General features: G+C 49.7%; 7 protein-coding genes across 7 annotated transcripts; 2 read left to right on the top strand and 5 right to left on the bottom strand.

The window, feature by feature from the left end:
• Nucleotides 1–176: 176 nt before the first annotated feature.
• Nucleotides 177–941, bottom strand: AA0111_g8988 (hypothetical protein; the record flags this gene model as incomplete). Its single annotated transcript, XM_028655495.1, has 2 exons — nucleotides 177–460; nucleotides 533–941. The coding sequence occupies 2 exons, from the start codon at nucleotides 939–941 to the stop codon at nucleotides 177–179; spliced, it is 693 nt and encodes a 230-aa protein (XP_028503415.1).
• A 910-nt stretch (nucleotides 942–1,851) lies between these two features.
• On the bottom strand, nucleotides 1,852–2,613 carry AA0111_g8989 (hypothetical protein; the record flags this gene model as incomplete). Its single annotated transcript, XM_028655496.1, has 1 exon — nucleotides 1,852–2,613. One exon carries the CDS (start codon nucleotides 2,611–2,613, stop codon nucleotides 1,852–1,854), a length of 762 nt encoding a protein of 253 aa, XP_028503414.1.
• An 828-nt stretch (nucleotides 2,614–3,441) lies between these two features.
• AA0111_g8990 (hypothetical protein) lies at nucleotides 3,442–4,023 on the bottom strand (the record flags this gene model as incomplete). Its single annotated transcript, XM_028655498.1, has 3 exons — nucleotides 3,442–3,704; nucleotides 3,783–3,814; nucleotides 3,863–4,023. 3 exons carry the CDS (start codon nucleotides 4,021–4,023, stop codon nucleotides 3,442–3,444), a joined length of 456 nt encoding a protein of 151 aa, XP_028503340.1.
• Nucleotides 4,024–7,044: 3,021 nt separating this feature from the next.
• Nucleotides 7,045–8,138, top strand: AA0111_g8991 (hypothetical protein; the record flags this gene model as incomplete). The annotated part of the gene is made up of 3 exons (XM_028655499.1): nucleotides 7,045–7,086; nucleotides 7,148–7,763; nucleotides 7,810–8,138. 3 exons carry the CDS (start codon nucleotides 7,045–7,047, stop codon nucleotides 8,136–8,138), a joined length of 987 nt encoding a protein of 328 aa, XP_028503341.1.
• Nucleotides 8,139–9,464: 1,326 nt separating this feature from the next.
• AA0111_g8992 (hypothetical protein) lies at nucleotides 9,465–11,025 on the top strand (the record flags this gene model as incomplete). The annotated part of the gene is made up of 3 exons (XM_028655500.1): nucleotides 9,465–9,972; nucleotides 10,021–10,489; nucleotides 10,539–11,025. The coding sequence occupies 3 exons, from the start codon at nucleotides 9,465–9,467 to the stop codon at nucleotides 11,023–11,025; spliced, it is 1,464 nt and encodes a 487-aa protein (XP_028503342.1).
• A 101-nt stretch (nucleotides 11,026–11,126) lies between these two features.
• Nucleotides 11,127–13,070, bottom strand: AA0111_g8993 (Baeyer-Villiger monooxygenase; the record flags this gene model as incomplete). Its single annotated transcript, XM_028655501.1, has 4 exons — nucleotides 11,127–12,307; nucleotides 12,356–12,674; nucleotides 12,729–12,931; nucleotides 12,980–13,070. 4 exons carry the CDS (start codon nucleotides 13,068–13,070, stop codon nucleotides 11,127–11,129), a joined length of 1,794 nt encoding a protein of 597 aa, XP_028503343.1.
• Nucleotides 13,071–13,932: 862 nt separating this feature from the next.
• AA0111_g8994 (hypothetical protein) lies at nucleotides 13,933–14,136 on the bottom strand (the record flags this gene model as incomplete). The annotated part of the gene is made up of 1 exon (XM_028655502.1): nucleotides 13,933–14,136. One exon carries the CDS (start codon nucleotides 14,134–14,136, stop codon nucleotides 13,933–13,935), a length of 204 nt encoding a protein of 67 aa, XP_028503338.1.
• Nucleotides 14,137–15,485: the final 1,349 nt, after the last annotated feature.

Raw genomic sequence — 15,485 nt, forward strand, 5'->3', positions numbered from 1 at the left:
CATGAAGAAATGACGGAAATGCGTCACGACGAACCAAAGAATGTATAAGAATATATAAGAAGAATAACAGAAACTCAACGCTTTGACGTGAGTTATAAAGATCTCAACTGTTCATTCAACATGCATAACTCAAATTCTCGGTCTGAAATATTTACAACGAAGGTAACCCCATCAATCTATCCACTCCACACAGCCGGTCCAGGAGGCGTGTAGCTCGTGGGAACAGGGTAGTAAATGTTGATTTGAATACCCTTGTCATCCGCCTTGTAAGCTCCTGGGAAAGCAACCTTGGGTCCTGGTGTTCCACTGCCACCGTTCTCAACCTTCAACTGCGCGCACGAAATGTAGAACTGTGCGCCGCCAACTGCAGAAGCGGAGTGTAGCGCGATGTGCTCGACGCGCATAAGGTATTCGCCCGAAGGAAGGGACTTGGGTAGGGGCACTGAGACTTCTTGTTTGCCTAAATGCAGAACGTATTAGCGGGATGTCCTGGAGGTAATCGAGACGACAGGAAGAAGGGGGGACAACTTACCACTCGAAGGCCAGTTCATCTGACCACCAGAGAAGTCAGCACCCTGACTGTAGATCTTGAACCACACATCACCACTTCCATCCCAGTTAGCCGCCGTCTTGCCCTCTGGCACTTTCGCAAGGTAGAATTGCAGGGGTCCTGGATGCGAGATGCTGGACACGGCTGTGAAGCCGACAGAGTCTCCGGCATTGACAGTGTAAGTTTTTGAGCCAGTTCCGGGGGAGAGTTCGTAGCAACGGATGGCGTTGGCTGTTACATCTGTTGTGGGGCCGTTGGACTGGTAGTTGGCTGTCTTGCGGACATAACTCCATTGACCAGTCTTTGTCCCTTTGACAGTGAGCTCGGGAAAGGTGTAGTGGGCGCTCGCCGTGCTGGCGGCAGCGAGGAGGGCGATGAGGACGGACTTCATGTTGACGACTGTCGGACCTTGCTATTGTGAAGAGAATGCGATGGTTGTCCTGATGAGTACTATCCAAGGTACTCAGACTGCCTCTATATATATGATCATCAACGGCTTGATGCACTCGTCACGTACCCAGGTTTCTCTATATTACAGTACTAATGCACCCCCATCATCTACCGTGTGGTACTTCATTTTGGCTGCCGCCTTGCGCACGCGATGGTCAAGCATATTGTTCCCGCCGGGTAAAAGAGTGGTTGGCGCTGAACCCACTGCCGAACCTGGATGTTGAAACGCTGGACTAGTCACAATTAATTCATGAGAAACATATTGGTGTTTAGATGAGATGAGTGGCGCGAAGACGTGGTGATTGGCTGGTAGCCTTCATGCCCTGTCCGGTAGTCGAAACACATGACCCGGGGTATATTACAATACCCTGTGTATAACCGATCTGTATCCTGCTTCCAGAAGCATGTGGTGCTCCTAATCGGATAGTGAAGCCTTGCGGGAATAATTCGAGTATTCGCAGTCGGAATGAGCATGACGATGAGCTATTGGATATTATCTTACTGCGCTGGTCACTCAAGTTCTTGCCGCTAGCCAGATTGGGCTCGGCCGACAAGACTGATATACACAAGGGCAGCTGCGCATCATGCTCTCTACACTCTATAACGGCACTACGACCGCATCGATGACAGTTCATTCATTGCCATTTGGCGTTCCAGAACTGATTTTGGCCGCTCAGCGAAACGCGTGGCCTCCTCAGGCCTATCCGTGATTGCATACTATGGCATCGTTGGCAACCACTGCCTACCTAAGTATGTCGACAATATTGGAAATGCGCTGGAAATTGTGGATCATGATGTTCTATACTCATTGAAGCTCGTCAAAAAAATGCAGCTTAGTAGCTACAGATACACTAAATCTCATCATCAGCCTGGCCTTCCAGGTCATCATCGTTCGCATCTGGCCTTTCTGCCATGCCCAATTCTTTGAGCAGAACAGGTGGATAGCACGATTTCAGTTTCGATGACCCCACAGACCTGTCTACCTGTATCTCCTTGATCTCCCACCAGTATCGTTGTGTCCAACTAGAAACGCTTGCAGTTCCGGTCGCACCGAGTGACTGAGATTTTCTTACCATGGCAAATCTGCTACTAGTCGTCTCGTCGAAGTCTTTAGCACCGAGCAATTCCAGCCTAAACCTACTTTGTTCGAGGTCATTATTGACTGGATCATTGTTGAACGCCTCAAAATCCTTATCAAACGAACTGATCGTTCCATCTATCCTTTGCCGTAGACAATCCTTCGCTTCCACATTACCAATATTACTGCTATCAATCCAATCAAGTATGTGTATGGATGGTCTCTGCATGAATGGTCGCTGCACATCGTATGATGCGAGGTCGAACACGAGGCCGTCTTCAGCCTTCAACTCATTTGTGTTTGCTTGGATCTTGCAGGAGGCGGAATCGCACCACCTCCATCTATACCCGCCTTCGAATTTTTCTTTCCCTTCTCCCTTGTAGAAGTAATCGAGGGTCCATGCATTGAGTATTTCGACAGTGGGCCTGTCTGTAGTAGATTGGTCTCCAATAGCATTAGCGTCAAGCGATAGGCCGACCGTATCCGAATTGTAAGGTTTGTCAACAATGAGAATGAGGACTTGTACAGTAGGCATTCTTACCGTAGAGGGAGTATCCCGGTAATAGTGTTGCTTGACGATGATGGCTAAAGCGGACAAGTGGACTTTGTGATACTTATACAGGTGTGTACGCGTAAACACTTCGTAGCAATTGTTTGTCACGACGATACAGCAGCTCATGTGCCAGCAGCAAAGCTTGCTGACAGTTGGTTCTATCTGGTTTCATCTGCACCTTGAGTTCACTCAAATGAAGAGGCCATATAAGAGGGTAGGTGGGGGACTTGCTTTTCTGGCGAAGAATGTACATCTCCAGAGTTACCTACATAGCGTCCCGCGGGTGCAACCAGAGGTAGTCACGATAAGCTTCACACAACCTTTCGGTCCTACTCTACAACGGAAATCGTATCTTGACGTCGGGTTGTGGAGGGTCCAAGCACGGACATTGTGTTGCAGTGAAGCGCGGCCGCCGGGAGAACTCGGATAGTCGGGCGATCTCGAGCGAGCAGATGCACCGAACAGCGAACACCACTATCACCGGCCGGAAGAGAAAAGCAGTTCTTGTTTGACATAGTAAATTGATATTGAATCTGATGGTGTTGGTATAGTACACAAGTCGTAGCCCAATGTTGGGTCTGTTGCTAAATGCTAGAAACGCTAAATGCGAAACATATTTCCTCAATGTCACTTCTCGAGATACACGTAGCAGTGACACTTTGGGTTGGAGTCTGTGTCTGCTCGTGGCCTGACGGTGCGACGCCGCAGCGTTCTGCGTGCGGGATATTCCTCCTCTTCTCAATCTGCATGCGCTCTAAGGCGCGAAGCTGGTACTCTGCTCTTCTTATGGAGCACTTCCTCTTGCTTCACTCACTGCACCTCGTAGAGCTCCATGGCCCTCTGAAGGTCCGCAAGGCTGGCCTTGTCGCCGTAGGCCTCTTCGAGAATCCTTCTCCTGTCCTTCTTGGCAGTCATCTTAGCCTCCATTCCAGCAATGGCCCTCTCCATGTCTTCCAAGCTTGAGCGCTCGCCGTAAGAGTCCATGAGCATCTGGTTCTTTTGTTCCTGGGTGAGTTCAAGTGCAGAGTGAACCTTGCGGTTGGCCTCATTAAGTGCATTGGTCACGCCAAAGCCTATGTTGGCATTAGCATCACCGAGCGTAAGGGGTCGTCGAGGCTGTGATGATGCGGTCTTTGACAGGTAGATCGTACCAACAGCTACAGCGGCCATAGTAGGCAGGTACCTAATTCTTGTCAGTGCTAGATAATATTAGGAGCAGGGCGAAACTCACCATTTTGCTACCTTTCCAAGCCTTGGGACGACACTGGCACCAGGGGTGGATGTCATCTGTGCTGCAGCAACATCTTCCATGGAGATGGCGCCACGAGCACGTGTTGAGGTGGTGAAAAGCCTCTGGCGGACAAGAGTAGAAGTGCGGAGGAGGAAAGACATGTTGATTGTTGTGTAGTAGTGGCGAAGATGAATGTGAATGCCAGGTATGGTGATGACGATCTTCCTCTAGGCGGTTGACTTGTTCGACTTATATCTTATCGCCGTACGTATGGTGGTGTAGTGGTATGTGGTGTTTGAAATGTGTGGCACTTGGTAGCCAAGGTGTGTGAGAGTATCGGCCGCGGTTTGACTTCGGTAGTGCGATGTTTGATTGATGGCTTGCAACGTGTATGGTGTTCCGCTGTCCGGTGAGACATACCAAGCGCGGCGTATGCAGACTGTATATACAATAGCCTCGTGCGGGGAAACGCAGGTCACGAGTGGGCTGTGCACTCCTGTGCACTCCTGTCTCTCCACTCAACCCATACATCATGCCACGAATCACAGCACTTGACATCACCGGGTTCCGTGACACAAGTGGACTGGGCCGGTTGGTCCGACACATTCTCGCGTCGCAACCCCAGACCAAGAGACCACTGACGTACCAGGGCGTTGGGTGGTCATCTCCAGTGGGTTTCCGGCCGCGCATGTATTGCGGCTTCGCCTGCCCTGCCGGTCAGAAAGGGCTCGGCTGGTGAAACGGCAGCGGCCGACATCCAATCGCACGCAGGGACGATGGAAGTAGGCCATGTGGGGTTAGTTGTGTGCTGATCGTGGTTAGATGAAAGTCTTTCGATTGTGGGGTGAGCATGTGCATCGCGTGGCCGGCCGAGGTCCCGCGACCCTGATGTCAGCGTGCATATTAGCAACCTGCTCGTGGAGTGACCAAAAACGTAAACAACACCAACTTCATCAACATTCTTCATCGTCATCCATACCCGCTTTGATCTATCGGAAGGAAATTTTCGAAATTCTAGACTATGACAGCATCGCAGGCGTCCATGAATCTGTGCGCTTTCAGTACTCAACAATGAACGCACACCCCACCCCTCGAACCTCTAAAATAGCAGCCTTCAACACGACATATGCGGTACGAAAGTTTCTGAGTTCATCTGCGCTGGACTGAGTAATATGGATTGTGTCGCGCTCTCGAGGTTTGGCTATGACGTATACTCTGCCTTGTCTCAAGAGTAGCATTAGCTTTGAGAAGTTGCTTCCGAGACGCGAACTTGAAAGCTCTGGCTTGACCGAACGGGAGCTGGAACAATCTTCAGAGCGACGCAAAAGCTACTATAGTAGCCAGACCAAACATCAACTGTATACGGCAAGCAAAAAATACTGTAATCGAGGTTCGAACTCGAGACCCTTCGCGGTTCGCACAGATGTGTGAGGCGAGTGTCATAACCGCTAGACCATTACAGCTCCTGCTTCTGATTGGTCAGTAGCGAAACTACCAGGCTTAGACCATGCAGCAGATATCAGATCTTTCCAAAGTGTTGGAAATAATGAGAGCGGAGAGTGTTTGCAGTTGCGAAATTCATAGATTGAGGACGTGGTGGGTGAGCTTTGGTGGAAGCAAGTAGCGACAGCCCATTGTAGCCGAACACTTCTTCACTACATTGATACTTCCAGCCCTCTTATGCGGACCGACTAGTGGGAACGACGAAGAGTACGCACATGTAGTGTCTTGCTTACAACAACGCAGGGTTTCTTTACAGTTGTGTAATCTCCAGCTCGGTTTACACATCAACTTGAATCTATAATTCACGTATGTACGCGTAACGCGATGCTTCTACTCTCTTGGTTAGGCCAGAATCCGCTCCCAACTACTCGCGGGGCTAGAGGCGTCTGTAACGAAACTGGTAAGAGACTAGTGGGGTACTCTGTTTCCACCTATATAAATCGATTTAGCAAGGCTTTTCACCTGCCCGTAGTCGGTACAAACACTCGGTACGTCTGCATTCTCTCACCCCACGGACTATACGAAGACTCTTTAGTCAACCGCTCTTATGAACACAAGCCTCTACCCTCTACCGCAAATTCTCGTAGAGAGGATTATCCCGAATCCACTGCACCTATTGTATTCTCAACTCTATCCTTTACATCTGGTCAGTTTGTGGCAGAGTGCCTCCAAGAGACTTCTAGCAACCAACCACCTCGTGCCGTTCCTGTAGCTTAGGCTACGATCGGTGAGATGATTAATACCACTAGCATAGGATCCATCGAACATATCGAAAGAAATGCTAGAGTCCAACTTCATTGCCAGAGTCCTGCCAATTGAAAATGATGGATCGAATGTTGGTTATCACTGCATGTGGTTCACATATGCCGCACACTTAGCGCCAATGACTTCACCAATCGCTAAGCTCATGAGAGCTGTACCTAACAGGAATCATACCGCGGATTGCCCATTTTCGGGATTGTGTGCGCTTTCTAACTATTGGTGTAGAGACATGTACGAATTAGCGGATGTGCTTCATATCATGCACGCTCATGGTGTGTCACTAAGAGAGCACGTTAGACCACTCAGTGTCTCAATGTGCCATGTGATGGCTCTCCTTCTAGTTAGAAGACAATGTCATAGATATGGAAGGAGAATCTTGCATTCGAACACAGAATGCTCGATGCAGGTTGAGACTTTCCTAACCAGGCTTAGCTTTGACTATTCACCCGGGCAGCTGCACTAGGGTCACTTACTAAGGCCTTTCTTTATTTGGTCAGCTATCTTCTTCACCCACGTATGCATGGTGGATTGCATTGAGGTCCAGAGAAGTATTGAAGGAACACGCGGGGTTCGTACGCCCGGGCGGCAATGCAGTCAGATACTAACACATGTTACCACGGGCGTAGAGTAGAACCAATGACCGGCCTCTACTGTGGTCGTCCAAGATTTCAGTGGTGGCTATACTCTATGTGTATTGTATGTAGGCTTTCAGTAGGGCTGTCGTACTGGCGGGATATCCTTGCATTCGTACATCGAATGGATGCCTGAATATGAATTGATCTTGCAAGCGACTCTGATCAAGGATCACTAATCTCATGCTGCATAGCGACGTGAGAGGGTATATAAATTTGTGAGCAAAGGCTGCCGTAGTCATTATTCTTCACCTTTTTACAGTCAGTATTCAGCTGCACATAGTCATGACCAAATTGATCGCCGTCGTTGGAGTCACTGGAAACCAGGTACGCGCATCTTACATGAAACAATCGTTCCACAGCTGCATGCGATAATAACACAGAGTAGGGTGGCTCGGTCGCTCGTGTATTTCAGAATGAGCCCCGATGGAAAGTTCGTGGCATCACTCGGGATCCATCCAAGCCATCCGCTACAAAGTGGTCATCTGACAACGTTGAAATCATAGCGGGCGATCTCGATGACCTGGAGTCACTAAAGAAAGGGTTCGAAGGTGCAAACGTCATTTTCGGCACGACTGACTTTTGGGCTCATCTGAACGCCCCGGCAACGCACCAGGTTGCGGCCGAGCAGAAGCGCACAGCCAACGAGGTAGCGTTCGACCGAGAGGTTGAGCAAATGAAAGCTATCATCGACGCAGCAGCGGCTCATGTTGGCACTTTGGATCGCCTCGTGTTGTCCACGCTGTCTTCAGCGAGAAAATGGAGCAATGGTAGTATCAAATGGAACTATCACTTCGATGCGAAGGCCGAAGCTGAGAACTATCTGAAAGACACGTATCCGGAGCTGTGGGCCAAGACGAGCCTGCTGCACCTGGGCTACTATGCAAGCAACTGGAAGAACTTTAGTGGGAAACCAGAAAAGCAAGAAGACGGTACCTTCGTTGTTAGTCTTCCCATTAGCGGAGACAAGAAGATTCCCATGGTCGATCCGGTTGCAGATACTGGTTAGTTTCGTTTTCCTTCTATACAGCTATGTGCTGACATTACAAGGCAATTTCACGAAGGCACTGGTTGAGTTGTCACCAGGTAAACTCATCAGTGGCGCTGGATCGTACATCTCGTTCGATGAGTGGTGCGACACTTTTGGGAAGGTAAACAACGTGAAATGCGTGTTCAAGAAAATGCCTCGGGATGCAATGGAAGCTGCGATGGGGCCTGTGTACGGGCCTGAAATTGCTGACATGTACGAGTACTTCGACAAGTTTGGTTTTGAAGGAGGCAATCCTGATGTCGTGTTTCCGTGGGATTTGGGCATCGACGTGAAGTACACTTCCATGGAGGAGTACTTGAAGGGTGAGGATTGTAGTTCGGTTTTGTAAGTGATCGAGAGAGAGCATCATCAGACCGCCCTTAAATAGTAATGCTATCTTTGTTCCTTGAAGTAGCGGTAAGCTTGTGTTGTAAGGTGTTGAAGGCTTGGAAGGCGGACGATTGTGATCGGTGACCGCTATCTTGTGGTGGAGCTTACCCGGAGGGGCTCGTGCATTTAGCGCAGAGCGCCGCATCCCACATTCAATGCTCTTGCTGGCAGCCTTCCCACACCCATTTGCACTCCCACCCGCTTCAAACCCAACTCCCAACATCTTGAACTCGTACGGCGATGCCCAATATATCACGTGTTGGATCGGGATTTGAATCACGCATATCGTCTCCTCGATACGAAGCTCAGGATGTTTGTCTAATCGCTCTCGAAAGAAAAAGTTGTCGAATTTTGTAGAGACATCACGTACTCATCCTAGACATCAAGAACAGTGCGAATGGAGATCAATGTGGCAACTGTTGCGCACGTGTACGACGGCGTTTCCCGAGACCAGTCCGTTGATGGAACAAATGTCGCACGCATTGCAGGACCGCCTGTCGACTGATCCAGCATTAAATAACAAGACAGTTGACCAAATCGAATCGCTGCCCAGGATCACGCCATGACGGCACCTTAGCAAGCCGCACCCGAGTGAAAGGCAGGCCATGGGACTTATTCGCCGTAAGCGGTATCAATCCGTCCGGGGTATTGATAGCGATTGCATTACCGACAGCGGGGGAGTTCTAGAGCCGCCCCCGAGATGCGCCGTATACGATACTTGATCTGGCAGAAAGTCAGTCGATAAACCACTTGACAAGAGTCACGACTACCTTCACGCCCTACGCCAAGATGTTTGGGGTTCTGATACTGTACAAGGCTAGGGTCGATGCGCTCGTGCGGGCGATCTACGGTGAGAGACCCCGCCAAACCCATGATAGTGTTACCCATACAGCGACATCAGCCTAGTAATTGCGGCCCATCTCTCACTCTCTCGAGAAGATATCGTCATTCTATTCGCTTGGGTGCAGTCGTGGCGCGGTAATTACTTTTCCTGGGTAGTCTCGCAGGTCGCTTCGTACATGTATGTAGAAGTCGCCCCGCCCCGCATCTTAATGATAAGGCCGTCATTCTTGGTCCTCGACTGTACTACGTACCAGAATTTGCCCCTTTCCTATCTTTCAACATATAGACACCTTGCATTCAGATCGTCGCCATCGTCGTCCATTCAGCATTGATGTCTGATCATCCTTGCCAACACTAATCGCATAGAAGAGAAGGAGTTGGGTTGTTTCGACAGTTGATCAGGACATAATTTGTGATTTAGAAGGATCAAAGACAACTCAACATGGCTATCAACCTTTTACTGCTACTAGGATTAGCCTTCATCCTCAGTTCAGCTTTTCTTTTGTTACAGCGAAGCAAGCGCAACATTCTCCTACAGCGGCTACGCAACGGCGGTCGACGAGTGTCAGGTGCAAGAACTCCTCCGAGGTCTCTATCACCAGGGAAGAAGGCCGTCTCTGCCACCGAGATCGATTACTCTGACACCTTCCCACCATCACGACGCTTCGTTTTGACCGAGACTAAGAACGAGAATAAGGATGAGTCCCAGGGGCCAACCCCGGGATGGCAGAAGAGGGTCTTACCCATGGAAACGTCATATATGGATGCTGACGACTCTGCCTTCCTCCCATGTGGCTTCTCGGTGAAGGAGATAAAAGCTCTCGGCGACTTTCCGGACTACGCTACACTCAGTGGCGTGCCTCTTCCCAATCCTTACCCAGAGTTTGACATAAACAAGGCATTACCCCGCCCATATAGGCCGTTTAGATGGTCTTACCACCAAACAATGTGTATGTTATCTTGACATCCGTCTCTGGCACTGTGCTGATCATCAATAGCCATTACCAAGATGCAAACTGATTGGTGGATTGAACTCCACAACACATATGAGGAGAGCATCAAGCAGCGGCAGGCCTTGTTTGCAGAGCATGGAGAAGCAGTTCTTCAAGCCCTACCAGGCTCAGAGCTCGCCTGCAAAGAACTAATGGAGATGGTGTTGCAGTTCGTATGCACAAGGTATCCGCACTACTTCAGCCTATCATCCGATAAGAGAATATTCCACAACGATATCCTGAAGACAGACACTGATCTCACTACGACCCTACCTCTACACGTTCTTCTTAACAACATCCCTGAAGACTTTGCCCTCATGCTGCGGAACGAGAAAACAGGATTGTACGTGTTCCGAGCCGGCGTTATCTGCAGTGCACTGGGCTGGAATGTGGGGTCGAAAATCGGGCTTGAACTCGCAGGTATACACAAGCCTATCCCAGACTACAAGGAAAAGATGCAGTTCTCCATGGACAGGTATGTCTCATCGATGTCATGCTTACACCTCCTAACCCTAATCTCGTAGATACTTCGCCAAAAAGCCGACAGAAAAGCCCATTCAGCGCGGTTCCTGGGGTCTAGAAATCGATACTCCGCTCTACATGCCACCTGGTGACCCCCACGAAGCTTTGCGCAACCAACAATTACCTCCCTCCGAACTACCGCTTTCGCGTATCCATCTTCGCGTAGACTGGCAAACACTCCGTCGGCTCCCTTTGTCCGGGGCCGTCGTGTTCAATTTCAAAGCACTCTTTACTCCGATCAAAGAGTTTAGGGAGGAAAAATACGTCCCCGGCTTGCTGCTCAAGGTGTTGAAGGAGGGAAAGAAGGAGTTGATGGAGTACAAGGGGACGTGGCATGTGGAGCATGTTGTTATGCCCAACTTAGAAGAGTGGCACAGGGAGCAGATTGATAAAGGTTTGGTTGAGAAGGACTGGGAGCCGCAGACGCTGGATGAAAGTCCTTGGTTTGAGGGATGGGAAGAAAGGTGGAGAGAGAGACAGGGGTTTTGAGGCGGAATTGGGGCTCTGCTGAAAAGTGGAAGAGATATTGTTTATACATTTTGCATATTCCTTTGATATCACACAAATATATTCACACTAATGAACCGCGATTAAGCTCGCAGTCCCAGTCTCTTAGGCAACTTACCCCGATACACCCATGCTGCACCTGCAGCGACTGCACTCAGTGTGCCGAGCACCAATGTAGTATTACTGACCAGTGTCTCCTCATGAACCCTTCCAATCTTTGTCTCTTGCTTCCCCGTACCAAACACAACTTTACTGGCGCTCACTCCTCCAGTACTCTTCTCCACCATCACACCATCATCAGAATGCGCAGCACTACCACCACCAGCCGTCGTTTCGAAATCCTCCCAATCAACCTTTGCAAGCATCTCCTGATACTCAATCACAGTCCCGGACCAATTATTAGTAATTCTCCCCTCCTTGTTTTTATACCAACTATTGCATTTCGGATCCGCGAAAGAGCTGTTCTTCAGTATCTGCTGAATTCCCTCGTTCCATTCATGCGTTCTGTCTTCCTTGGGCATGATGCCCATCCTCTGGCCTCTGTTCCGCGCATCAAGCACAGCAGAGACGAGCGTGTTGAGGTACCGGGACTGTGCTTCGATCATCAAGATGATGGAGTTATGGCCCAGATTTGTGTTGGGTCCGTAGAAGAGTCCAAAGTTGGGCAAGGAAGGGATCGTCGTCCCGTACAAGGCTGTGGCGCCGGAAGACCAGATTTCTGCTAGAGGTCGTGATTGCGTTCCGGTTACTTTGATGGGGTGCAGGAACTCTACTGTGCGGAAACCTGTTGCAAGGACAATGGTGTCGTGCTCGTGATGCGTGCCGTCTTCGAGCTCGATGCCGGTTTCCGTGATACGACGGATTTTGTTGCTCTCAAGGGTTGTTTTGGGGCTGGCAACGGCGGGGTAATAATCGTCGGATATGATGACGCGCTTGCAACCTGGACTGTAGTCTGGGGTGAGTTTCGACCAGAGGTCGGGCTGGTTGGGGATCTGCGTCTTCATCATCTCTATGCAGCTACTCCGGATGATTTCCGCGAACTCGCTACTGCTGTCTGTTACGGCATCATAGAAAGACTCGCGAAAGTCCATCATGTTGGCTCGGATGCGCCAGCGAACTGGGGGAAGGTAGCGCAGTACTGCGCGTTTGAAGGCGCTGACGGGCCCATCGAGACGTGGAATGACCCAATTTGGAGTTCGTTGGTAGATTGTCAATGAGGATGTTTGTGGCAAGATCTCGGGAATAATTTGAGCAGCAGTAGCACCTAATTTTGATCAGTTTTGTTTTCCCGAGTGATGAATGTCACACGTACCGTTACCGATGATGCCCACACTTTTGCCCTCAAGGCTGTGGCTCCAATCCCAACGCGCCGAATGCATGATCTTGCCCTTGAAGTCTCCTAACCCTTCAATTTCTGGATATTGTGGCTGGTTCAGCTGGCCAACAGCTGAGACTAAAAAGTCGCATTCGATACTATAAGCAGGATTGAATTCTGCGTCTTTACCACCAGTCACGTTGACGTCGACCTTCCAACGGTTCTTGGAATCGTCCCAGGTCGCGGATTCGACTGATGTGTTAAACCGGATGTATTTGTAGAGGTTGTATTTGCGGGCTACGTTGCGAAGATAGTCCTGCAATAGAGTGAGACAAAGCCAAGGAAGGAAAGAAATCGTGGGTACACATACAAGTATTTCCTCTTGGCCAGGGTACTCTCTAGTCCAATCTGGATTCTGTTCGAATGAATAACTATACAACATGCTCCAAACATCGCAACAACAACCTGGATACTTGTTGTCATGCCATGTCCCGCCGACGCTGGAGCTCTTCTCAACAATAATGAAGTTGTGGCATTGGTTGCGCTTAATGAGGTCGATTGCCATGCACATGCCTCGGCGAGGTTAGCATTGGACCTCAAGACCTTTGTAGGACCACTTACCAGAGATACCGGCTCCAATGATAACGACTGCAGCGTCAGTGTGGTCTTTATTCCCGACCGGAACTTGCGGCCATGGTTGCGAGCCACCCATTATGATCGATGTAGCTATCTCTAATGGTATCCGCAAAAAGGAAGTGGACGATCACGGAGGCAAGTTTGAAGATGTAGTTTTCGGGAGGAAGCAAGAAGATGGGCGAAGACGCAAAGCGAAGGCTATCCACATGATCGGGCTCGAAGCGGATTTTGCAGATGAGCAAGCAGCACGGTGTAACACTACTGGTCGCTCAGCGAATGATCGTGTCGAGATGTATCCGGTCCGAAGTACCTTGTGGTCCCTTCCCCTCACCACATACCCGAGCGTTGGTTCCCGAGGTTGTCACAGAATTGCCATCATTGACACACAGCTGCTACACTATCATCGACATGCAGCATTGGGAAATATTGATAAAACTTTACAAACATACGCACCATACAAGAACTCCTGCATCTAGCGGACGAAGCATGACAGATATGATGCATGTACGGGAATGAGCATGGTGGTCGACCGGGGCGGCGCCTCCTCATAATGTGGAGAAAGCGCTAGTCGGCAGCTTTAGCCCCATTGGGTGTGTCACGACGCCACCATCGAGTCGACAGGACCGACTCATTTGATTGACCTAGGAGATGAGTAATGGTAGTGCAGCCTGGGCGAGTGAATCTAGCTATGGTTTTCATTTGCTTTGTATGACTAACATGCTTCGAGGACATCGTTTGTGATAACACTTGCCTAAACAAGTAGTGTCGTTTATAAGACGGTAGTAGAGGTCATCGGATTTGGCCATCGCTTACTTTGCAGGATCCCGATATTAGTGCTTGCCTTCCGTCTTAATATATGCCCAGACTTCCTCTCCTGCATATTCTCCTCTTCTCACCTAGTCGGCTACATGACTGCCATGAATGTGATTCTGTTCTTTCTAGGGGTCGTGTTGATTCGCTGTGTCTCCGTCATCTGCCGCAGTCTCGGACTCGAACCGGTGGGTCTGTATCACTCCCCATCGTACTTTCTTTGCTCGCTTCTCTCCTCCATCTTGCGATTTGTGAGTACTGGCAGGATAGCCTGACAATTCGGACACGGCTCTTATCCGGCCCCATGCCTCGCTCTTTTGTGCTTTCGACATATTTAGATTTGGACTTTTCGGGTCAGTCGTGAAAGGGTAGACATGCTCATCATGATGACCATCCCGTCTCTTGTTATGGGGTTGGAAATATGACTGGGTGGGTATCGTGTGCGATCTCTTATGAACTTGATAGCCTGAGTTTGACTCTCTGTCGCTTTTGAGGCCGTTGTGATGCGCTGCTTTGCTTTTCTCGCGATACTGAACATGTCGCGGGTCATCTCGGAGTAGGTAGTTCAGTGCAAGGTATAAAAGAACGGCGTACTCCCAGACAGCACTTGCAGTGCTAGTTGAGTTTCGTGGGAGCTTTCGATCTGACGGTCGTGGCGTCTGTACTCTTGGGTTCTTCATCTCCAAAGGGGTATATAGCCCATGGAGAGAAGCATACCGGCACGATACATTGTCGGTTCATTGGAAGTGTATCAGTCCGCGTTGTTGACTCTATAGCCTATGCGCTGCTCTGACTATGACAGTTCATGTAGAAGCTATAACCATTACTGACAAACCAACAATCCAAGCTCTTGAACTTCCTGCAATGACTGTACTCATAGGTTAGGTGTTACGAGTTGAGGCATCACGCGAAGCTACTCGTATAGTCATGATGTATGTAACGCATAGTGCTTGATGGAAGCGGCAAGATCCCTTCGATATTGCATGAAAGCTGCGTTGAATAACCATGGTCAGTGTCTCTGTTCCTCCGGTCAGCAGGACTGCTAGGCTGGTATTGCATTGCCGGTCTTCCAAAGTTCTACGGCGTCTCTCTGTTCCGAGCAATATCGATAGCTCTAGATGCGGAAGTAACATCTGCTTTCGATACATGGATTTTGGCACTACTGAGATCATCGCGCAATCTCGTCTAGTCGAAGAACCTACAAAGAAGTCGAGCTGATTCCAACGTGAGTCATATCCTGTACGCGTGATAGAGAGTGAGCGAGGATTGTCGTATGCTTGGACATGTCGCACAAGGCACTGCATGAGCCCTGCTGCTGCTGGATTTCGTGTTCGCGCAGTGCTTATTATGTGTACAGGTGCTGCACTGAAAGTAAGGCCGTTGCATGGTGCCGTTGTAGCGTATTGGCGTTCTGGGTGGTCGGTGCAGTGGCTTACTATGGACTTGTTTCGATCTGGCACCGTGGTTACACAATACCGTCACCGAACAAAAATAACCAGGTGGTGGATCAGCGATCTGCGCGCCTAACGAGTGACATGCCGGGAAATGCTGTGTAAGTTGGAGACCAGATGCGGATAGCTTGGGCGGTGAATATTAGCAGTTTTAGCCGGCACACTTCACCAAGAGGGGACCCGCAACTCAGCCAGATAACTGACCACATGCGGTTGAAAGCTTGGTCGAC

This window comes from Alternaria arborescens (genome assembly GCF_004154835.1).
Source record: "Alternaria arborescens strain FERA 675 chromosome Unknown contig_24, whole genome shotgun sequence".
In the NCBI taxonomy this organism is placed as follows: domain Eukaryota; kingdom Fungi; phylum Ascomycota; class Dothideomycetes; order Pleosporales; family Pleosporaceae; genus Alternaria; species Alternaria arborescens.